Raw genomic sequence first — 23591 nt, forward strand, 5'->3', positions numbered from 1 at the left:
AAATCCCATTGACTCCAGTAAGAAACAAGTAAAAACTTCAGGCCTGACCCTTTCTGAATACAACAGTCCTTTAAAAATACCATTAGGTTCTTCCTCTCTTTAAAAGTTATTACTAAATTCCACTCTTTCAGCAAGTGTAAGTGAGCAAGAGAGAGCTCTATTTTCCCTTTCCCAGGGAAATTTGGGAGGGACTGAATGAGATGCTGACTGAGGATGGGCCTGAATCTAGAGTGCCTCAACAACTCTTTCAAAGGAGCTGGTGAGCTAGCTGACTCCTGCTAACTTGTTACAGACAGCTAGACAATCCAAATAGCCAACTCAAACAGCAGTGAGCTGCCCACTGAAGTCACTGTGGGTATGTCTACACTACCCCGCTAGTTTGAACTAGCGGGGTAATGTAGGCATACCGCACTTGCAAATGAAGCCCGGGATTTGAATTTCCCGGGCTTCATTTGCATAAGCGGGGAGCCGCCATTTTTAAAACCCCGCTGGTTCGAACCCCGTGGAACGAGGTGTACCAATAGTTCGGAATAGGAAGCCTAGTCCAAATTACCTAGTTCGAGCCCCGTGTAGCCGCACTGCACGGGGTTCGAACCAGCGGGGTTTTAAAAATGGCGGCTCCCCGCTTATGCAAATGAAGCCCGGGAAATTCAAATCCTGGGCTTCATTTGCAAGTGCGGTATGCCTACATTACCCTCCTAATTCGAACTAGGAGGGTAGTGTAGACATACCCTGTGTGTCTTTCCTGTAACTTCAACAGGCTTTAGGGCAGGCCCCTACCCCTTTTCAGTGGACGTTAACATTTGCAGCCAACTTCCTAAATCCTACACTCACACAGACAGGTAATAGGGTTGCCACATGTCTAGTATTGACCCAGACAGTCCGGTATTTTCGCCTCCTGTCCAATAAAAAAAATTCAGAAAATACTGGACACCTGAAATGTCTGGTATTTTCTGTTTTTTTCCCTGCCAGGAGGTGAAAATACCAGACAGCTGGCAACCCTAAGACATACCCAGCAACTTGGCCCAGCCCCTCTGCTTACCTGGGGTGGGGGGCTCAGTCAAAAAAACAAGATAGCTGCCAGCAAAAAGACCTGAAGCAAGGGGAAGCAATGCCTTCCCTGGGTCTTAGTGCTCAACCAGTCTCCTCTCGCACTTAAAGGGGCCGTGCTGTTTTAATGCTGTTTTATTTTATGTATTTAATTTTTTTTTTTTTGCTTAATAACTTTCAGGTCCTTTTTTTTCCCCTGAATAATTTTGGTCCCTCCCCCTTCCCCCAGTGTTTTTTTTTTGGGGGGGGGAGCATTCGGTATTTTTGGTTAAACCATCTGGCAACCCTACTTGCAAGAATCTGTTTCAGGTCCTTTAGCTTGTACTTTATCCCACATGCACTAACAGGCCCGATTATCTGCATGTAGCAGAAGCAACTTTACGCTTCATAAGTTATTTTTCTGTGTCTACAGGCATCTTGCAAGTTTGTATTAATAACTATGTTTACACATTACCTCACTAAGTAAACCGAAGTGGCATTATTGTTATCCTTTCTAAGGCTCCCTTAGAATAGGAACATATAAGACAGGATTTCCTCTAGCTCTGCATATCTAGTTACTCAACAGTCATTAATGACAAAGCACTGGGCTGAACAAAGACTTACCATCAAATGAGTCCTCAAAAACAACCCATAACAAAAATATGTCTGTCTGGAACTCTATATCTCTGTTCCCTGTCTTTAAACAAAAGTGCTGAGGACACACAAATTTGCTTTCAAGAATATTTTTACCAAGTAAAACCAAAGAGCTATACATTTTCTTGTAGAACGTGTTTTTAGACTGACAGATTCACAGAAATGAACTGAGTCTTTTACAATATTTTATGCACTGATTCTCTCATATACACTGGTGTAAATCAGGAGTAACTCAAGTGTAGTCAAATGGATGTACATAGATTTAAAAAGTGACAGATGAATCAAGCCCTTTATGAGGAGCTCTTGACAGTCCAAATCAATTTTATGTGGTCTTTCAAGAGATAATGGTCACTAAAATATTTTAATATTCACTTATCTCTATGATTTTAAACCCACCTAACTTGCCTGGGATTGAATAAGCAGATTTGAAATTTATCAAATCAAGTTTTTAAAAGGTGGGAAAAATATAAAAATCTGTAGGTAAGAGTGGATTTCAAGAACCTGGATTCCTCAGGCTCTCCATTGCTCATTAAATTTTGGATGTGGTCATTGAGTCTTCCCCCTCAAGGGTCTGCCTCATAGTGGAGAAGGAAGCATATGGGGACAATGTTTCCCTTCCTTTGTCATGCTTCATACTCTTCCCAGCCCTGCAATGCTAACCACATACCCAGGAAAGTAGGGTGCCCAGTTTCATTCTCCCTTTACATCTATGCAAATCTGTTGAATCACCCACTAGAGCATATATTAAGATTATGGGGTATATTTTTAGTAGAGTGAACAGCTCCCCTGAAAATTAACAAGAACTGAGGGCTAAATTATGTTCTCCTGAGGCAAAAAACATGGAAGATGAAAATGGAGGCAGAAAACTTCAATGGTTTGAAGCTTCATTCTGTCAGATTAATGCATGAAATGAATGTGCCAAGATCAACAGGAAAATTTTGTGATAACAGGGTATTCACAAAAAGGTCTTCACTTGCAAGCTACTTTCTGAGGTGCCCATCCCCCATGACAATATATCTCCTTCAAAAGTCATATTTCCTTTGGTCACCAGCCTGTTTTCCTAGCAAGTACTTCCTCCTCACCTTCAGGAGCACCAGGCAGGCCACTAGATAATGCTGAACAGATCTCCGCACTAGACGGAGGAATGCAGCAGTCTATGGCAGGTCACATGCAAACCCAGAAGCAGGTTAGCATGAAAGTCAAGTTGGTCTGGCGAGACCCCAAACTCTGAGCCCTGAGCTTCCCCTCGCTTTCCCTTACTTCCCCCTTCCAGCTCCCTCCTCCCAGGTTTACCCCTCCCCTCTTCCACCCTCTCTCACCTCCTTTTCCCATTCTCCCCAGAGGTTCATCCCCCCCACCCCAGTTTTGTTTAATAAACCCAGTTTCTATTTTTGAACATACGTGTCTTTTGTTTGACATCAGGAAGGGGGGCTAGTGAAGGGTAAGTGGATGGACATGAGGGAAGAATGGGGCACGAGCCCCTGGTGGGGAGGACCGGGGAGGTTCTGAGGGCTCCTCGGGGTAGACGCTCTCCCTCAGGGCCTCCTGGATCCTGACAACCCCCCTACTGACCCCCCGGATGGCAGCCTGCCGCAAGTGCAGCCGGGCTTATGGCAACAACCCCACAAGACACACCGGCATGCCCAGTGGCAGCTCTGACTCCATGTGGCCGAGTGCTGTGGTATCCTGAGTTCAGACACTGAGAGCACTCCAAGACAGGACTGCTTTGCTGTCCCTCATCGAGGTAGACAAGCAAGTGGGGAACCCTGAGAACTGTCTGTCCAGGGCAGGGGTAGGGTCCCTTTAAGCACGGAGCTCAGTTAGCCTCAGACAGCAGCCCCACACACTAAGTCCTAACCTGATGCCCTGCCGGCACTGGTTCTGGCCAGCCTTAACTTCGGTTCAGGGTCCACTCAGTGTGGACGTGCTATTTCAAAATAGCAAAATGCTATTTTGAAATACTTTTTGTGTATAGATGTGTTATTTCAAATTAGCTTAATTCGAATTAACTATTTCGAATTAAGTTAATTTGAAATAGCACTGTCGTGTAGACATACCTTATATGAATAAATGCAAGGGACTTGATCTGGCCCAAAGAGTGTAACCAGCCATCAGAGAATCATACTGAAAATGTGTCCAACTACACACCACCTGAAACACTCATGATCTTCTTAATGCTAATAGCTTCTGCTTGCCTGAGGTCTTTCTAACTCTGGCTGCAAACACAGTAACTCCTGACCCATTAGGCAACTCTCTCAATCTTCTAGAGACTTATATCATGTGTTGAATATGTTGAAGCTGATTCCGTTCACACATGGATTTCACTCCTATGCCTGCAGATGAGCTATTGTACTCCTGGCTTATACCAGCCAGAGATCAAATTCAGCCCCTTTTTCTTGTTCTAGCATAGGCTTAAACTAGGACCTTGTTAACTATGATGAAAAAAGCTGAATTCCATTTAGCAGGTTTGCATTTCTTCTTTCTGCACAGAATCATTTTTCAGCTCACTTCTCTTAGATATGGATCAGCGGCTCCTGTACCATTACACTTAATGAGATAACCTTCTATTCCAGACCTCTGACTACTCAGAATCAAAGGAAGCAGGAGTACAGCCTTTATAAGTAGAGGAGATGGCCTGGGCTAGTTTCCCACACTGACAAATAGGAATATCACTGCAGTAGTAAAGAAAGCCAGTCAGATGGAACTTGGACCAATAAAAGAACTAAAATGGAAATTATATTAGAACAGGAAAACACTGGAAAATGACAGATATTTGAAAGCCCCAACTCTGCAATCAACACTGACATTTTGATTTGTATTACTTTTCAAGGGCCAAATACTTATACCTGCTCTACATTAAGGGTCTTTACCAATGTTCTCTATAAGCTGTGCACTTGTATAACTGCTCAGGAGAGATTTAAATGCCACCCAAAGTTGATTAGCAGAGTGCTCACAGTGAGTTTTGTTTCTACTGATAGTGCATATTCCTACATGTCTCCACGCACATAAAACATTATTTTACACAAAGGTGGAAAAGATTAGAGGGAACATTGATCTCTACTATATATTCTGCATTCATCTCCAATGCAGAATCTCTACTGATGTTACAGTAACATGTTGCTCACTGCAGACTTTTCAAGTCAGAAAAGACATCTCTTCCACAAAGACATGACTCAGTAAAGAGAGGGAGAAGTAGAGAGGTATTCTGATACCACAACGATATTTGATCTGAGGAAGTGGGTCTGGCCCAGGAAAGCTCATCACCTATTAAACCATCTTGTTAGTCTTTAAAGTGCTACATAGTCCTGTTTTTTGTTTCAGCTACACCAGACTAACACGGCTACATTTCTATCACAATGATAGGTGCAGCATAAGAATACAGACAGTAGTACTGGTTGAATCTTTTTCAGTGAATAATTTATTTGCCCCCCAAAAATGCTTTTCAATCGCCTGACCCTAGTCAAATTCATGTCCAATTTGGCAAATAGTTTTGATGAACAAAAAAAAAAAAATAGAAAAAAAAATTAAAGACTAACCACTTCAACTTTTTCAAAAAGAAACATTTTTTGTTTTGTTTCAAAATAACATTTTTTCTACAATTAAGCTAAATTTGTTTCTAAAATATGCTATAGTAAAAATACCCAAAACCATAATGAAATGAAACAAAAACAAAAGAAAAATTATCAGTGAAAAATAAACTTTAATCAACAAAGAACAAACAAAAAAAATCAGTTTTTTTCAGATATTTTTATTCAGCCACTGAATTAAAAAAAAAATCACTTATTTACTCAGTCTAGCTAACAAAGAATTTTATAGCATTCATAGTTATAGATGCTAGGGTTAAGAGTGATATTCCACTTTCATAGGAAACCCATCTCATTCACTCCAGAGTTTTTTAAAAAGTCCCATAGAAGCTGGAATGTTTCATCCCTAGTGTCAGTCCAAAGCTGAATTTTTTTCAGAAAGTCTGTATACTACATTTCTTGATTATACACTTGCTGAATTAGCTGTTTCACATAGAGAAGACCCTCCATTTCCTTTTTATTCTTTGCCTATAACGAACCATACTTTACACTTAGTGAAAAAAATTAATGTGAAAATCAGTCTGGATTAGCCAGAATGAGACATATTGGTGACACAAATACACACAAGAGAGTCCAATATGGAATACAGATACAGATTTCATTTTTGAGGTCAGATTTCCCCATCAATTACTGTAATGTTTTGGGGCTCAACGCAGTGAAATAAGAGGTTGAGTCACCATCTGCTCTATAATCACAGGTGTCTCAAATTCTTTGCTGCTGAGGCTCATCAAGAGCCAATAGACAAGCCTACAGTATCCTGACGGGCTGTATGCTGTGCCACCCTGGATCAGCATGCTAACCACAGCGGCCTGCCTACCACACATAAGCCCTATCCTGGTCTCCACCAGCCTTGGGCTATGTCTAGACTGCATCCTTCTGCCAAGAGAGGGATGCAAATCAAGTACTTCAGAAGTGCAAATGAGCCCGGGATTTAAATATCCTGGGCTTCATTTGCATACTCACGTTCCAACGCTGTGCAGATCAGGCTCAGTGTTAAAAGTGAAAGTAAAGTGTAGCCGCGGCTCTGCCGACAGCGGGGAGCTTTTCCAGCAGCTCCTGTACTCCTCAAAAAATGTATATTTTTCAAAAAAATTAGTACAAGAGTTGCTGAAAAAGCTCCCCACTGTCAGCAGAGCCGCAGCTACACTTTACTTTCACTTTCGACACTAAATCTGATCGGCACAGCGTCGGAACATGAGTATGCAAATGAAGCCCGGGATATTTAAATCCTGGCCTCATTTGCGCTTCCGAAGTGCTTGATTTGCATCCCTCTCTCGACAGAGGGATGCAGTCTAGACACAGCCTTGGTTACTACTTGCAGAGTGACCACAGCATGCTCCCAGTTTCAAACTTTCCCAAAACTGTCCACCCTGAAGTGTCCAGTGCTTTGGGGGAATACTCATTTGTAAGGTTCATTGCTCCTTTAATGAGACAAAAGGACATCTGACAATTTTAACTGGGGTTAACAACCACTTCAATACAAACACAGCCCCCAGGTTAGTTTGGGTTAAAAGTAAAAGAAGTTTATTTCATTAAACAGAATTAAAAATAGAGGGTTTAAGTGAGCTCAAGTACAAGGGACAATGACAAAGGGTATGTCTACGCTACCCTCCTAGTTTGAACTAGGAGGGTAATGTAGGCATACCGCACTTGCAAATGAATTTCCCGGGCTTCATTTGCATAAGCGGGGAGCCGCCATTTTTAAATCCCCGCTGGTTCGAACCCCGTGTAGCGCGGCTACACGGGGCTCGAACTAGGTAGTTCGGACTAGGATTCCTATTCCTATTCCGAACTACCGGTACACCTCGGTACACCAGTGTGCTATCAGATATCAAACAACGTATTATGTCATATTTTAAATACATCTCTTGACATCAGTGTGGGAGGTGTGGTGCATGTGACAAGCCTCATAAGAGTTTCAGTCACAGAATAGTTAACTACCAATGGGTGTCCAAATCATAGTTACACTGATGTAAATCAATAGTAACTCTATTGAAGTCAATAAAGCTGATGTTCTGCTCATTTTTCTTTGGTTTTCTACTCCAATTTCAGTGGAAACACTCCTGATTTGTTGTGTCACAAGATGAGGCTCAGGTCCCATATCTGACAGCAATGGAAAGTAATAGTATGTACATTAGGGATGTGAGAGTTTACCTGATTAACCGTTTATCTGATAAACTGATGCTTATCTAATAATGGTAACGGTTAAACTCAGCCTGCTCCCGGGGAGATGGCTTCACAGCGGCAAGGCAGTGAAGCCTCCTTCCCAGGAGCCCAGTGGGCAATAGCTGCCGGCTCTACTCCCAGGGAGGCTTCACTGCAGCAGCAAAGTCTCCTCCCCAGGAGCTGGTAGGGTTGCCAGAAAATTTAGAAAAAAATACAGAACACGGCAGGAAAAAAATTGGTTGAGGGGAAAAAAAAACCCAGGGGACCAGAGTTGTTGAGCAAAAAAAAAAAAAAAAAATGCACAAAAGAAAGAGGCACTGTGCCTTTAAATCTTCACACTCACCACTCCCCCTGCCCTCACCAGAAGCGGCAGAGGTGGGGAATATCCCAGAAGAACAGAAAATACCAGGCATTTTACATGTCCGGTATTTTCTGGGGTGTTTTTTTTTTTTTTTTACCAAATAGAGCCGCCAATACCGGACACATGGCAACCCTAGGAACAGGGCCAGCAGCCTCATTCCTGGGGAAGCTTTGCTGTGGGCTCTGCAGTTTAAAGCATATGTAATGGCTAAGATTATTAGAAGATACACAGTTATTGTATTAAACTATTTTTAACATCCCAATGTACACCTCAATATTCAGATCTACAGGTTTGTGAAGCTTAGAAGATTTTACCCAGTCCCACTCAAAGCCCTGTAAGGGCATGTCAGAGAAGGCGAGTACATCATGAAAGCACATAGGGAACTGTTGCATCTAATGCATAAGATGAGAGCAGTGCGGGGCTGCTCTGATTTACAAAGGCTCCCTGAAAAGTCTGAGAATATGGGAAACACGAAATCCTCCCGTCCCCCAATGAAACTGCTGATACTCACCACCTATGTTTCATAGCTATAGTATATCAAATTGCTTCAGGGTCATGGATATTGAGCAATCTTTAGTATATTCCACCTTATTTTCCTCTTGATTAAAAAGTTTTGAAACCTAAAACTAATGAATAAAAGGCAACTTCAGCAAAGATCAATCAAATGGCTATAAAGAATACACAAGGTTATAGGTTAAAAAAATCTTATAGATGTAAGAACATAAGCATGAAATTCTAGAGAAAGGCCCCCAAGGGATCCCAATTCAAGTGAACAGGCATGAAGATGCAATTAAAATCCATAAATCCATCAAACAAAAAATAGGTAAACTTAATACATTTACTCATATATGTTCTTCTCTTCCTTCACATTTGGCTTACCTAGAGACTCTTTTTGAGCTACAAATAAAAAATTAGTAATATCAAAAGAAATATTTCTTTATGTGGAACTTGGTTATCAATAATAAATGTTTTTTTTATTTTTAGAGATAGTTGCTGGAAGAAGCTCTCTCTACAGACTGTTAGACCTTTCACATATGATCAATTACTCCAACTTTGTCTCCTGTTTACAAAACCCACAAAAGGCCAATATCTTACAGCATTTCAGTGCTATTCAGTCATACACCCAAAATTCCCTGTGTGAAAGCTTGTTTGTGGAACATCAAATATGCTTCGCAACAAAACTTTTATAACAAAAAAAATGGAACAACTGCAAGCTCTGATCACAATTATGCAAACTGCACCACTACTCTCAACATTTTAACAGGAGGTTGTGGGCCTGCTTTAAACCTCATGTTTAGTTGCAAGTTGTGGGCAAAATCCTAGCCCATAGTCCATCTGCTGCCAACATGGAGTTTTCAATGCGCCACTGCACCAGAGATGGATAAAGATCCTGAAAGATCCTGCCCCTTGGAAGAGGATGGATGAATAGCACCTATGGGGCCAAGCAACTTTTCTGTGTCTCAAGAAATTGAGTCTACTCCCCTGTCACCAACACTCATACACGGTAGCTGGGGTACGGAGGTCGTGTCAGGAGAAACAATGCGTACCTGATGCCCCGATAAATGTGGATTACTCCATGAGTGAGTAATACATCTTGGACAACGAATGCATCTATGGGCCAAAACAGCAAACTCCTAGGTGATCATTCTAAACCTGGATTTTCAGCCAGAAGATGGATCTTTTGATCTGAAATTTACTAGTTCATAGTAACTGGAATGGGAGAGTAGCACTGAATTCTCCAGTTATCCCCCAGACTCCCTTCAAGGAGGCTGTCAGGATCCTAAACCAGTCACACTCCCTTACTTCTCCCCTGGCATAAGATTTACATGTGTTAATAGAGGCCTAGTAGTAAATTCCATGGCCCCGCAAGGAAGACAGGGTCAGGATCTGTGGAGGGCTGTACAGAGGGGCAGGAAACACATTTGTATGACACAGGCTCCTCCAGTCTTCCAAACCACTCTTTAACTCCCTACCATGGACCAGAAGAAAATCCCGCTCTCCACTCTACTGACTAGTTCCAACCAATCTAATGAACAGGTGGCTCAATGAAAAGCAGGCTTACAAGACAGTATGCAACTTCTATTTCTCTTACTGATGCATGCAGGATTTGGCCTTCAATGTGGGTCACTTGGCTTTCTCATCAGAACCTAACTTGTCTTCAGCCCTTTCTCTTTTATCAAAATCATTGTTTTTATACTCCAAGTAGTCAACAACCTGATACAACAGGTGTATGCCTTTAACACAAGACTGACACAATGTGGTGGCATTGCTATTACTTTTACAATAAAGTCAGCCTGGGAACTTCCTGTGCTTCTGTTAGTCCTCATTTCTTCTTCCCAATTCCAGCCTAGACATTAAACTCAATTTGGGAATCCATCTACAAGTGTCTGTCTCTCACTTTATACCGCATCATCACAGGTATGATCAACTTGGATGCGCCAAATAGGGATGTGAATGACTAGTCAGCTCACATGCTTATCAGACAGTCGACACATTAGTCAACTAGTCACTTCCCTAACTGAGGAGTCCCCAGCTGGTACTGGGCTACATGCAGCGTTCCAAAACAGCAGTGCCGCATGGGGTCCAGGACGCCCCTACTGACTCCGGGCTCCATGCAGCACTGCTGCTTTGAAACACTGCATGCAGCCTGGTGCCAGACTACTCACGGAGTTCAAAAGTGGCAGTGCCACATGGAGCCTGGGATCAACCCAGCTGACCCCAGGCTCCATGAAGTGCTGCCGCTTTGAAACACCATGGTGAGCAAAGGGCCAGCAGGGGACTGCTTTAGTCCCCCACTGGCCCCATGCTCCCTGCAGCACTTTCGCCTTTGAAGTATAGCAACAGCGTTAGGGATGTTGCTACACTTCAAAGGCGGAAGTGTCCTTATTGACTAATTGAATATTCGATGCAAATTACATTGACTATTTGATTAGCCAATTAATCTAAATTTAATATCCCTAGCTCTGGCCTTTCATTTGTGTAAGTGAACTTCCCAGGACAAGCAATGGCACTTTCACAGTAGACAGTCTTTGCCTTTGGAATTCGCTTTGGAAGTCTACCAAAGCCCATGTGAACATCACAACAAGCACATGTATTCTGTTAAGACTGGCTATTTTTTTTTCTGGATGTTGTATTATGAAGTTCATAGTAGTTTGGCTTCTGTTAAGCAGTACCTGCATCATGGGTAGTAGTTTTTATGCTCCCCACCATGAGCAGCGCAGTTTCATTGATAAGTACCCAGAAGCTCAGTACCAGATGCTCAGAGACTGCCCATCATATAATCATAGGTTTGGAAGGGATCTTGAGAAATCATCTAGTCAAGTTTCCTGCAATCGCGACAGGACTTATTACCGCTAGACCATGGGTTGGCAATAACTGGGCAGCAGGCAGGACACGATTTGCCAGGATTAGCCCCCTGGCAGGCTGCTGGACACTTTCCCACAGCTCCCATTGCCCGGGAACAGCGATCTTCAACCAATAGGAGAGGTGAGCAGCCATACCTGAAGATGTACAGGTAAATAAAGCATCCAATGGCCCACCAAATTCCTTCACTCAAATTCCCTCCCAGACTGCACCCCTGAACACTACTCTGAGCTCCCTTCTGCACCCAGCCTCCATCCCAGTCCCCGCACCTCCTCCATTAATATGATGGAAGAATGTGGCCTTTGATAACTTACCAAATTCTTGGCAATGCCTCCCATCAGAAATTATTGCCCACCCCAGCGCTAGCAATAGTAGAGTATCTGGCAACTATAGTAGATCAAACTGAATATGAGTCAACAATGTGATACAGTTGCAGAAAAGGATAGGATTGCCAGGTGTCTGGTTTTGAACCAGACAGTCCAGTATTTGAACTTTCTGTTCGGGAAACAAATTGAGAAAATATAAATGAGAAAATATAAAAGTTCAGAGCCTGTGCCTGGCCCCAGGGTACTGGGAGCGCTGCGTGGGCAGCCCTGAAGCGCGGCCTCTGCTGGGAGGGCGGCGTGGGGCGGCCGCGGCTGGTGAGGCTGAGCCCAGCAGCCTCTTCTTTGCCTTCATGAGTGCGGGCCCTCCCCACCCGTGGGCCCCCCTCCAGCCAGCCCCTCCATGCACCCTCCCTGCAACTCCTCCGCCCCCGGCCCCCCGCCTGTGTTCTCTCCCCCGCAGCTCCCCTGACTGTGAACCCCCCTTGCCTGGCTGTCCCCTCCCCGTGTGCCCCTGCCCACTGTCCTGTGACCCCTCCCCCATCTTCCCCCTTCCTTCGCCTCCCCTGGCTTGGCCTCTGCCCAGCAACCCCACCTCCTGGCCCACTGAAACCCTGCTGGGACCCCATCTCCTCTTCTCCCTCCCCCCCCTCACCTGGATCCCAATCTCCTGTCTGGCTCTCTAAACAATCCCCCCGCACCCTACTCTCTGAGCCCTGAACCTTCCCCATATACACACACACAAACACACCTTCCCAGGAACCCAGCCCCCTTGTGCTGTGTCCTGACAACCTCACATCTGCCTGGAACCCAGGTGATTCTCCCTGTCCCTTTGTCTGAGGAAGGGGAACTCTGGTGTTTCCAGTGCCCATGTCCCCAAGTCCCTTCCTGTCTGGGGCAGGAGAGCTTTGTTAAAATTGGAATTGTGATCCCATTTAAATAGGTTTTGTTTTAAATAATATACCTTTAAAATTAAATTAAAAATTGTTATGGCCTAAATTTATCATAACCTATTTAAATAACTTATTAATTAAATTTAAAAATTAAATAGAACATGTCTCCTGTCATCTTTTAAAGAAGGTCTACCAGTTCACTAGTGTAAGTACCCAGAACCAGTGTTTACATCAGCAGTCGCTTCTTCTGCAGGTGAAGAAAGAATGTTTTTATCACTTTGGTTTATTCAGCTAGTTCAATTCAATGATTAGTTCATTCACCGTTGCAAAACTGAGAATTGACGAACCAGAAAGACTTGTTTTCCTCTTCTCTCAGTAAAAAACTGGTTATGAGAGCGTTCTAACATCTTGAAGAACATGATGACTAGATTCGATCTATTAAATTTGCTATGGATATTTCCTTTGTTTAATCGATGAATTTTAGATGCAAAATGTGTTTGGATACTTTTTTATGTGTCCTTCACATTTAAGGAAGTTTTAGTTCATACAAAAAATAAATGATGGTTTTGTTTATTTTAAATAGAATTTCCGTCCAGACAGAAGCAGATGCAAATCATATGTTTTAAAAAAAGTAGACACCACTTAGCAAATAATAAATGGGGTAAAACCTGTCTCTTAAGTGTTCCTATTACACACCATTTTGTAATAGAATAAAAATGTAAAAATTAAGAATCTGATTACATGTAAGTTACACAATTATTTGGGCATTTATTTAGTTGGTAGCTGTACTGAGTGTATTCTCCTGGTTAGTAAATGGAAGCACCAAATTTGGCATAAAGGTTATATTTAGTTGTAAATCAACATGTTTTAAAGGTTGCTAATCAATAAGACTCAACTATCCTTTAGGAAAATATTTTAAAAGTATAATTTAAATGATTAATTGCTCATTTAACCCTAGGTTTTCTGCTTGCCGGTTTAAATCATGATTAAAATTAGAGATTTAAATCAAAGCTATTTAAATCAATCCACCCTGCTTCAGAGGCTCTTTGGTCCGTCCCTGAAGGAGAAAGCACAGGGCTGCGCTCATGGAATAGGTGCTAGGCTAGTGGGGTTTTGTTGTCTGGTACCTGTCTTGTTCTGGACAGTTGAGCTGGGGAGTTGAAACAAAAGTTCTCTTAATCCCTTTGAACTGTTTCATTGTATAGTGAAGCTGATTCTTGTCCATGGACACCAAGAGTTGAACAGCTTATGTGTTGGGGTTGGAGTCTGAGTGATTATAAGTCTTCTAGTAATAAAACCCCTTTACAGAGTGAGGAGTGGGACCAGGACTCCAGCACTAGGTGATGTGAACAGCTGCATGCTTTGGAAGTCTTTTAACTGGCTTGCTGTGGATGAACCTGTCCTCCCGTTGTCCTCACATGGGGAGTCCCTGGTGCTCTCTTAGGAGATGAAAATGCCCCAGGGTTTGGGCTCCCCCTGAAGCACGCACCCCACCTCCCAGGGAACCGCACAAGCTGCATTTGCACATCCACCCTCAGGAAGCCTGCAAGCTGCATTTGCATGCGGATCCTCCCCCGACAAAAAAACGGGGAGGGGCGGCCAAAAAATGTTTTGCTTGGGGCAGCAAAAAACCTAGAGCCAGCCCTGCTCAGTGCAAGGGTGTGGACTACATGACTTCTTGAGAGCTCTTGAACCCTGTATTGATACAATTATATGATTCTATGTTTAAAAAGAGAGAGTAAAACCAAACTGAATATGCCTGTTAAAACACTCCAGCAAACTCAGCCCATTCTCAATCAGATCAGTGTTGATCAATATATAACTCTACACGTCTTCTACCTGCCTTAATGGTAGCACAAAATACATTTCAACATTTGTATGTTGCGGTAAAACAGGATACACTTTAAACATAATCCTCTGAATGCTACGAAAACCAGAACTAATGCTTTGCTTCCACAGTTAATGCTGAGAGCCTTTCAATGTTCACCCTAAATAGAGGTATCAGGTTTCAATTTTGTTCAGAATGCTTTCACGTCAGAGTCACTGAGTAGTGTAAAATCCCCCAACATTGTTAGAAGAAGATTTGCTAAGAGCTAAATGAAAATTGATCACTTCCCCACTTCTGTCTGGTGTTCTAATCAATTCTGTACAAGTATTGACATATGGTAATACTGGCCTCAGTCTCCTCAAGAAATTCAGATCATTTACTAAATTCCAAAATCACTGAATCAAACCTGAATGTAAGACATGACTCATAGGATGAGGGATATTACAGTATATTTAACCCTTAGCATTGGCGCATCTTGAGATCCTGCTGTAAGCATTAATGCATTTTGCATTACAGGATGAACCTCTAAAAACTAGGACGCTCTCATCCAGCAACATCTGTGGTCTGACAGGGCTGTAAGCAGAACACTGTTGGGAAGTAGGGGGATGGTGACTGGAGGAGAGACAGCTGAGGCCAGGAGCAGAGCTAGGCGGTGAGAGGGCAGAATTGACCTCCCTTGGGACCTGCCATGGCAGCCCTATTCGAGACCAGTCAGGTTCCAAGGGTGCCACACCAGGGAGGTTCAACCTGAAGTACAATATGTATGCAACAAAGCCTGATTCTAAGTGCTAAAAGTAAGCATACAAAAATAGACATGAAATTCTGCTGTTTAAAATTAATGGCTCTGTTGATATAATTTAAACATTTTTCCCTACATGCAAATGAACATCTCAGTTACATATAGGGATGTAAAATCCCATTTAATTGTTTAGCCAGTTAAACATATTGTTTAACAGGTTAACCAACTAAAGGGAGGGAGAGTTGAGAGACTTACAGGTTAACCAGTTATAACATCCCTAGTTATATACCTTAAGCTTGTGCAATTAAAACGTTATGGAAAAGTCAGTCAAAATGGACTACTTGTCTATGTGCATGTGTATGTATACATGTGCATGTGTGTATGTTTTGAAGAAAGGATGGTAACAAAAGCATTATAGTCTTAGATCAACAATAATTAAGCATAAACAATAAAGTTACAGAAGTTTGATGTGTGTACTATTCAATAAAAACGTGCACTACATCTTCAAATGCAACTCCCCACAATACAGAATATGCTACCTATGCTACTACATAGCCCAGAGCATCTTTTAAAAGAACGTTTACACCAATGGTTTATATTAAACTTAAATTACTTATTGCAAGGTTACATACATCCCTTGCTGATTATATTCATTTGAAAACAATTTTTCCTCTTTTCATTTTTTAAATCAGACATCTGAGAAAACAAGGTAACCCATTTTGTAGTACATTTCCATAATAACATCACTTTGCAACTGAATGAGCACAACAGTACAGGTTGGATTTCTCTCAACTGAGACTCTCTGGTCCAGCAACATGCGATCCAGACCATGGATGTTGCTGGACCAGAGAGTCTCCGTGGAGGGCCAGAGGCAGAAGCCATGCGGGGGCCGGGAACCCAGCCAGGCTGGCTGTAAGAGGCCCATCAGCCAGGAACCCTGACAAGGGAGTCCAGGTTAGCCAGCGGCAGGGCAGCCGGAATGTCCAGTGGGCTGAATCTGCTGTAGCAAGGCCAGGAGCCCTGGTGTCAGGGCCAGTACTGCCGCAGTAGGGCAGGACCGCGGGCTGGCTGCGCCAGTACTGGAGGGGCTAGGAGTACCAACAGAGGGCCAATGATCTGCCAGGGCAGAGCTGGGAGGGACTGGGGGAGCCAGCTGGGAGGCCAAGCCAGGAATGGAGCCAGACTGGGGGGACGGTGACAGGAAAGGCCAAAAATGACCTCCGGTGGTCCAGCAAAGTCCCTTGTTCAGGACCACTCAGGTACGGAAGGTATTGGACCAGGGAGGTCCAACCTGTACTATTAATTCTGGTATATGACAAGGATCCACCTTTGTTCATCAGTATAGTAAGGGACCACTGCAATGTGCAGATAAACATTTTCTAGCTACTACCATGTCATCATTAAAGCTCTAATCCATTCTTACTTATTTGAGCTCTTATCTGCTCCCTAAACACGTTCCACTTTGCACCACCCCATGCTTCCTGTTCCACAGATTCCCAGTGTCCCTGATGTCAGAGTTATTTTAGGCCAGACTCATTTTTATAATTCTAAAGGATTATTTCCTAAAATACTTGGATTTGTTTCCAGTTCCTAAATCATTTTTTCTCTTCAAATGATAGTAACCCATCTGTAACCTGTGACCCCAACTAGACAGTCCCTATCATCTCCCCCAATTTAACACTACAAGACTTGGCAACTTAATTTCAATGTATACACTTCCTATTGAAGCATTCTGTTGTCAATTAATTACAATACCATCTAGATACCCCCCAACTCATATTAGTCTCCCTTGTGATAAGCACCGAAGAAAAAAAATAGTAAGAGACCGTTTCTACCCCAAAGACAAAACTGACAAAGGAAGGAAAAAATACTATTATCCCCATTTTACAGATGGGAAATGGAAGCATAGAGGATTAAATAATTTGCACAGGTTCACACAGGAAGCTTATTGAAGATCCGATCATTAAAGCCAGATCTCTTTAGTCCTAATTCATTGCCCCAACTATAGACCATTCTTTCTTCATTTGAAGCCAATGGAAGTCATGGATGCCTAAAAGCGCTAAGAATAAAGTCCTAGTTTTCTCACCAGGGGAACCGAAAAACAGATACACAAAATTAGCAGACACATTGAAAACTCTGGCCTAAGTGACTTTCAGAAGATGAGTGTAACAGGCAGGAAGAGAATCCAAATTTCTTGCTACTTTCTTTACTTGACTACACTGGCATATAAGTAGGGAATACTTCTTCTAGGATTAGGGGTTCCAGATTGGAAGATAGGGATGGTATTTGACAAGTTGGGTTCCACGGATTTTCCCCTAAACTAACAAAAAGGAAGGGGGTAATCTTAATTAGACAAATCCTCCCCACTCTTAACCAGAGTGACATCCAACCAGATCTAGCTCATATTCAAAGATGGACAACAGGGTCTTCCTAAAATTCTATTCCTTATAGGAAGTGTATACGAATCCAGGTAGAAAGTTTCCTCCTTCCAAAAGGGACCATATAAAAACTGGACAGTACACCAGAAAAATGTGTCCATCAAAAGCAGGCCAGTTTAGCTTGCCCTACCTAGTTTCAGTGTGTTCTCAGTAAATAAAAGGATTTGGTCTCAAACAGACAATGCTATTTCCATGGTATTGGAGGTCCATGCGTCAGGGGTTTGCAGAAAAAAGTGGGGATGCTCCTGTTTTAGGCAGAGAAAAATCCCTCAGTAATTTCATCGGTCCACATTCCAAGAGTCTTGTACTATCAAGTAAAAGAACAAAGCTATGTCTACACTGCATTTTCATTATTAAAACTTTTGTCACTCAGGGGTGTGAAAAAAAAACCCACCTACATGAATGACAAAAGTTTTAAGAACTCCACCAAAAGCACGGGTGTGGATAGCACTTTGTTAGCAGGATACACTCTCCCAGTGACAAAGCTGGTGCCCCTTATTGGGGGTGATTTTATTTTGTTGTCAGGAGAGCCCTCCTCTGTGGACAAAGAGCAGTTAGCAGCACAGCTGTGCCACTGTAAGGTGCATAGTGTAGATATTACCTCCATCACAACTTGCAGCAGCAGAAGAGATAAACACTGCTTCCCCCACTCTTGCTATTGTCAGAGGTTGGGATCATCGTAGGTGGATCTCTTGCCTAAAACAGTGCTACGCAATTCAACGGGTTCAAAGTAACCCCAGATGTTTGGAGCAGGTGGGTTTTCACACCCCCTGGGATTTTTAACTGGTTTGTGTGTTCTCTCCCTTTTCACTCCAGTATGCCAGGGTCTGAAGCAATTAGCTGGACAAAGAGCAAGAGACTAATTACTCTGAACCAGCCCAGGAGGTTGCAGTTTCCAGAGCTAATTGTGTCGTCCTATCTTTCCCCATTTCAGATCCCTCTGTGAGAAGACCAGTTGCCTCAGACATCATGGCTGCATGATTATCCTGCTCACCTGTGTTTTAAAAGGGCAAATGTTTTAGGCAAGATGATTTCAATCCTGCTTCAATCCCATGAGCTTCCATAGCCTATTATATAGCATGGGAACTATTGCAGGGTTGAGGACATGCAAACTTACCCAGTTGCTCATTTCAGTATATTTGATCTGACATTGTTGCTATCTCCTTTATCAGCTTACACAGGAACCTGAAAACCACATCTGATCTCATAGTCTGAATCACTTACCAGCCAAGTCTATGAAAGATTATGTGTTGCAGAAATTAAATATTAAAGATCCATCAAAAATGCCCTGTGGCTCATATTTACTAACAAAGATGCACCTTCTGTGTTGATGCATCTTTTGAAAGGTTAAATATGAAACATTTTAAAGAGAATTTAGTGCTCACAAAAAGCACTGAAAACTGGAACATTAACACCAGAGACCCCCTATTTTCCACAAGGTAAATGCAGAGAGTGTTAGCACAAGCTTCTTCCATATCATTCCTCCTATGTATGTCAACCACATTATGGCAGAGCCAGTCTGTGGGGTTAACATATTCCCACAGCAAAATAAAGATGAATAATAGGTTGGTCATAGCCTAGTAAATCATTCCAAATAATCAGCTGACTTCACCATATTCCAGACCCTACAGCCACATATTCTAAAGAGCTCAAAAGATTAAGGAGAGAAAGGAAACCAACTCTCACCCGCCTTATGAAGTTCAGATCTTACATACTCAGAGACCTCCTTGCACTCACCAGTAGCAGGAAGCAGAGCAATGCGGCTCTGCTCCCCTGCTGCCAGCTGCATCACTCAAGGGAGGTGCAAGACCAATCCTGCAGTCACCAGCAGGAAGCACAGCAACGGGCTGGGAGCTAGGGGAGCACAGCCATGCTTCCCTCTGGTGACTGCAGAGGCAGTTCTCACCATTACTGCTAGTGAATGCGAGGAAACTTGACCCCTGCTGCTGGTGCCAGGCCTCTCGACTAGTCCCCTGGGCCACGATGCTTGGGGGAGGAGTCTCGGAGGAAGAGGTGAGGTGGGGGCAGAGCAAGGGCAGGATGGGAGCAGGAAGAGACATGGCCTGGGCTAGAGCCTGGAGCACAGGGGGCGTTGTCCCAGCCCTCTCACAGTGGCATGGGGAAGAGTCATGTCGGGGCAATCACACGCCCCCCCCATGTGACTCCTAGAACACATAGTTCATATTGACATAACTATTTGGGATAGGGAAGTGATTTTTTTAGTTAACTATAGTATTATAACTATGTTCCTATTGTAGACACCGTTATAGTGGTACAAGGGTAACCAGTTAACCGGCATCCATCCCAGCCAGAGGTGTCTGGCCAGCCACATCATGCCTCACCACGGGGGGTGGAGCTCCCAACTGGCCGTGCTCACGGCACCATGCTGCAGGTGGGGAACTGCTCCAGTGCTCCCCTCCCCACAGTGAAACATAGTGGGCTGGTTAACTGGTTAACCACACAATTTAACCAGTTAACATTTTAAATGGGATTTTATATCCCTAACTGGTACCTGTATAATGGTGTCTTACACCAGTATAGATTATCCCCCTTTCCGTACAGGAACAGCTACACCAGTATAAAGCACTTTTACAGCTGCACCCACATTTTTGGACTGTACTACTTTAACTATACCAGTATAATTAAAGAGGTATAATTTGTGTGTGAAGGCCAACGCTATCTTCTCTTCCTGTTCCCTTCATTTCTGAGGTCCATATGCTGCTTTGACATCTCTTTAGAACTGAGACTTACTTACCTCACAGAGGCATTGAATGGCTTAATTAATTAACATTTGTCAAGTGCTGTGAAGATCTTAAACGCTAAGCATTATTATTATTATTTAAATCTACATGCCCATTCAGTCCGTGGCCTCTCTTGTGTGACTGCCAACAACTATGCCAATTAGTACTAATTGTTGTGCTGTGGTTTTGTGATGAGGATATCTGCCAAATGGGAACCAGACTGCGACCACCAACTCTTTTCCTATTGGCCACCAAACAGCTGTCAAATTATAACAACTTTCAGTCACTACCAGCCTGGTCTGAATTCAAACCAGAGCCCATTAGTAAAAGGCTCAGTATCCCATTACCAGTTCCCTGAGGCATCCAGTCCACAAGACAAATACAAACCTTTTTTATTAGAGATAAACTAATATTATTGTTTTCTTTTTTCTACAGAATCAATACAAGGCTCAGAAAACTGATGCTGGAACTGCAATACATAAAGCTAATCTGGGATACTTTCACATTAAACTTTTCTTGCTTCTACACATGCTTGGTGGAAACTATATCTTAATTCATTTTCAGGTATCACTATGACAACAAATAGTAAAGACAACAGAAAAAGAAGGGAATTGACAGTGTAGAGTATAATGAATGTCTTCTTAAAGCCTGTTTCTGGAATTTTAACCTATGCAAACATTCATATATTTCTTATCAACTGTCCATTTATGATAAGTGGACTTTAAAAAGATATACACAACGAATGTATACCAGTAGTCAATGCATCTCACTCTAGCACTAAAACTTTATTTTCATTTTATTGTTGTTCTTTTTTACTAAAAGGTCAGCAGCACAAAAGTCAAATTAACCATACTATTCCCAAGCAATTATATTTCTGTTGTCCAGTTGGACAGGTTACAGAAACTCATCCTTTGGAAAGCAAACAAAATTTTGATTTTTTTACTCTAATTTGAATTCTGTCATTTATCATCTGCATCATGTATGACAACACAACTTCCCTCTTTCATCTCTACACTGCCGACCAACCTTCCCAAGGAGCCTCTGAACCAGGTGTGGAGACCTTTCTGAATCTGTGCTGAAAGATCCCTTAATTATCCAGGCAAAGGCCACAAATCCTTTATGCACATAGCAAGTTCAAAGAAGTAGCCTTCTTGTGTTTACTCATCCCATAGTACATTACAACAAATAACAAGAAACTATCTTTCTTTTCAGTGTATGGACTTGCAACTGTTCAGAAAAGAAGCTTTTTTTAAGGTCTTGTTATGCAATTAAACAAGAAAGCAAAATAAAAGCTGCCTTTCTAGAACAAGCATTATAAAATGCTCTTCCTGCCAAGACAGTGGTTCAGATTTTCAACTGCTGTAAATCAAGACAGCACTCTGAACTAAACAGTTTATTTGCTGAGCTAAATGTATGGTGGGCATTTGAAAATAACTTTACAGCTTCAGCTCTTTGAGATTATTATATGCTACTTAATAATCTAACCACTCTTTGTATTTATTACTTTAGGAACAAGTTTTTCAAGATTTTAACACTGTGACAGCTATTAAGTTATTACTTTTCTGTGCATGCTTTGAACTCTGAAGAAAAAAGAGATTAATTTACCCATCATCAAGTAATTATCAGGGAGGTTCCCCAGAGACTTTCACATATGAGACCACACAACCAGGCCTTTGGAGACAGGTCTCTTCACCTGAACACCTGGGCAAGACACATTGACTTTCCAGCATATGTATTTTTCCCCATGACAAAGATCCATTTACTCTTTCATTCAAATAGAGGACCCCATTACTTTCCAATGAAGGCAGAGACCCCTTTAAGAATCATAAGAATTCAGCAGTCTGTGCTTCTTTTAAAGCCAGTATATCATATACACTTAACAATAGGAATTAAATTTCTATTCACCATTCATGGCAATCCAAACAACAGGAGGTCCAATAGTTCTGCCTTCAGCTAAGATAAAGTACTTGACATTTTACACTAAAGAAATAAGGGTTTGAACCAAAGCCCACTGAAGGCAATGGAATGACTCCTATTGATTTCACAGGGCTTTGGATCAAGCCCTAAAATACTATAATCTGAGCTTTGAATTCTGACAATACAGTACAATGCACCTCCAAACAAAACTATATTTAGATTCAATAGCAATTCTGTATATCATACAGGAACTCCTTGAATTAAAATGAAGGTCACGAGGGCTTGGCTTCCTCTGCAGAGCCCCCCTAACCATTCTTGCAAACATCCAGATAAGCATTGTTTGGAAAACAATGTTACTTCCAATGCTACCAAAGTATAACACACATTTTGTCTGCCTTCTTTCTATGTTGTCCCACTACCTAATCTCTGACATGCATCTGACGAAGTGGGTCTTTGTCCACGAAAGCTTATGCTCCAACACTTCAGTTAGTCTATTAGGTGCCACAGGACTCTTCACCGCTTTTACCTAATCTCTGTGAGCCATTAATGTGTCTAGTCATGACTGTATATGTGTTTTATCTATTATTGCATTCAAGTGTGATAGTTTACACGCTTATGCTAGAAGAACATATTAATAATATAATGCAATTAATATATGTGTATGATATACACACAGAAAGAAGACTGTGCAGATGAGCACACTACTCATAGGTAAATCAATACATATTGCAAAGCTCTAGAACACTTGTGCATTGCACTCATTCATTATCAGATACACATCAATGTCTAGTACAAGGCATAAAGGCATGAGATGTTGGCATCCCTAAAGTTTACTCTTGTGAAATTAAAAACAGGAATCAATCTACCAGAGAGATATATTCAAACATCCTACTATTTAGGGCCCAGTAAAACTATACTTCACAAACTTTCATTCCAAATTATGTGAATGAAATATGTAGGCACATCAGGAATATCAGAATGTAACTTTCAGTAGCATTTTATCACCTGCATGAAATGAGCAGCACCATAGTTACTGCCAATTGTTAGTCATTTTACAGTAAAACCAATTAACATCCTGTAAAGCTCAGTTGCAGCTTCAGCTCAGGCTATTTCCAGAACTATGTGACTGGAGCTCAGTCACAACCACTTACACCAACTTCTACAGAGTTTAACAAAGGGCACTTTTGACACTTGATGCTCTTTAGTGTGAGAAAAGACTGCACAGTTTGAATTGACTTTGATCTCTGACATAGTGAGTGTTCTGGACTGCACTCCACACAATGTTTAATCTACTCTCCAGCCCACGTTGTGAGCAAAAAGTAACACTGGCAATCAATTACATGTATGTGCAGGGTGTTTGCAATAGCTGTAGTTTTGTTAGGCTAAAGAAAAGTTTGAAATCGAAAGTCCTTGAAATATTTGTAACCATTTTAGTACTGAATTTTTAGAATTGATTTGCATGCAAGATAGGTAGAAAAAAACAGACATGCAGCAATCTAGATGTATACTATACAGAGCCCTGGCTTCAAAGCCAGAAGAGACTACTGTGATCATC

The 23591-nt window shown here is 42.1% G+C and overlaps 1 protein-coding gene across 3 annotated transcripts in view; it reads right to left on the reverse strand.

Moving 5' to 3' along the window:
- Positions 1 to 23591, reverse strand: part of KIF26A (kinesin family member 26A) — a 150419-nt gene that overhangs the window by 121096 nt on the left and 5732 nt on the right. Inside the window, exon 1 of one of the 3 annotated variants that reach the window (XM_075926465.1) lies at positions 17980 to 18142. The exons of the other annotated variants lie outside the window; for them this stretch is intronic. Within the exon in view, the coding sequence (XP_075782580.1) occupies positions 17980 to 17985 (6 nt within the window). The 5' untranslated portion in view covers positions 17986 to 18142. Of the gene's footprint in view, positions 1 to 17979; positions 18143 to 23591 lie in introns of those variants that run through there. 3 annotated transcript variants of the gene reach the window in all.

The sequence above is a fragment of the Pelodiscus sinensis genome, chromosome 4, assembly GCF_049634645.1.
Source record: "Pelodiscus sinensis isolate JC-2024 chromosome 4, ASM4963464v1, whole genome shotgun sequence".
Taxonomy (NCBI): Eukaryota; Metazoa; Chordata; order Testudines; family Trionychidae; genus Pelodiscus; species Pelodiscus sinensis.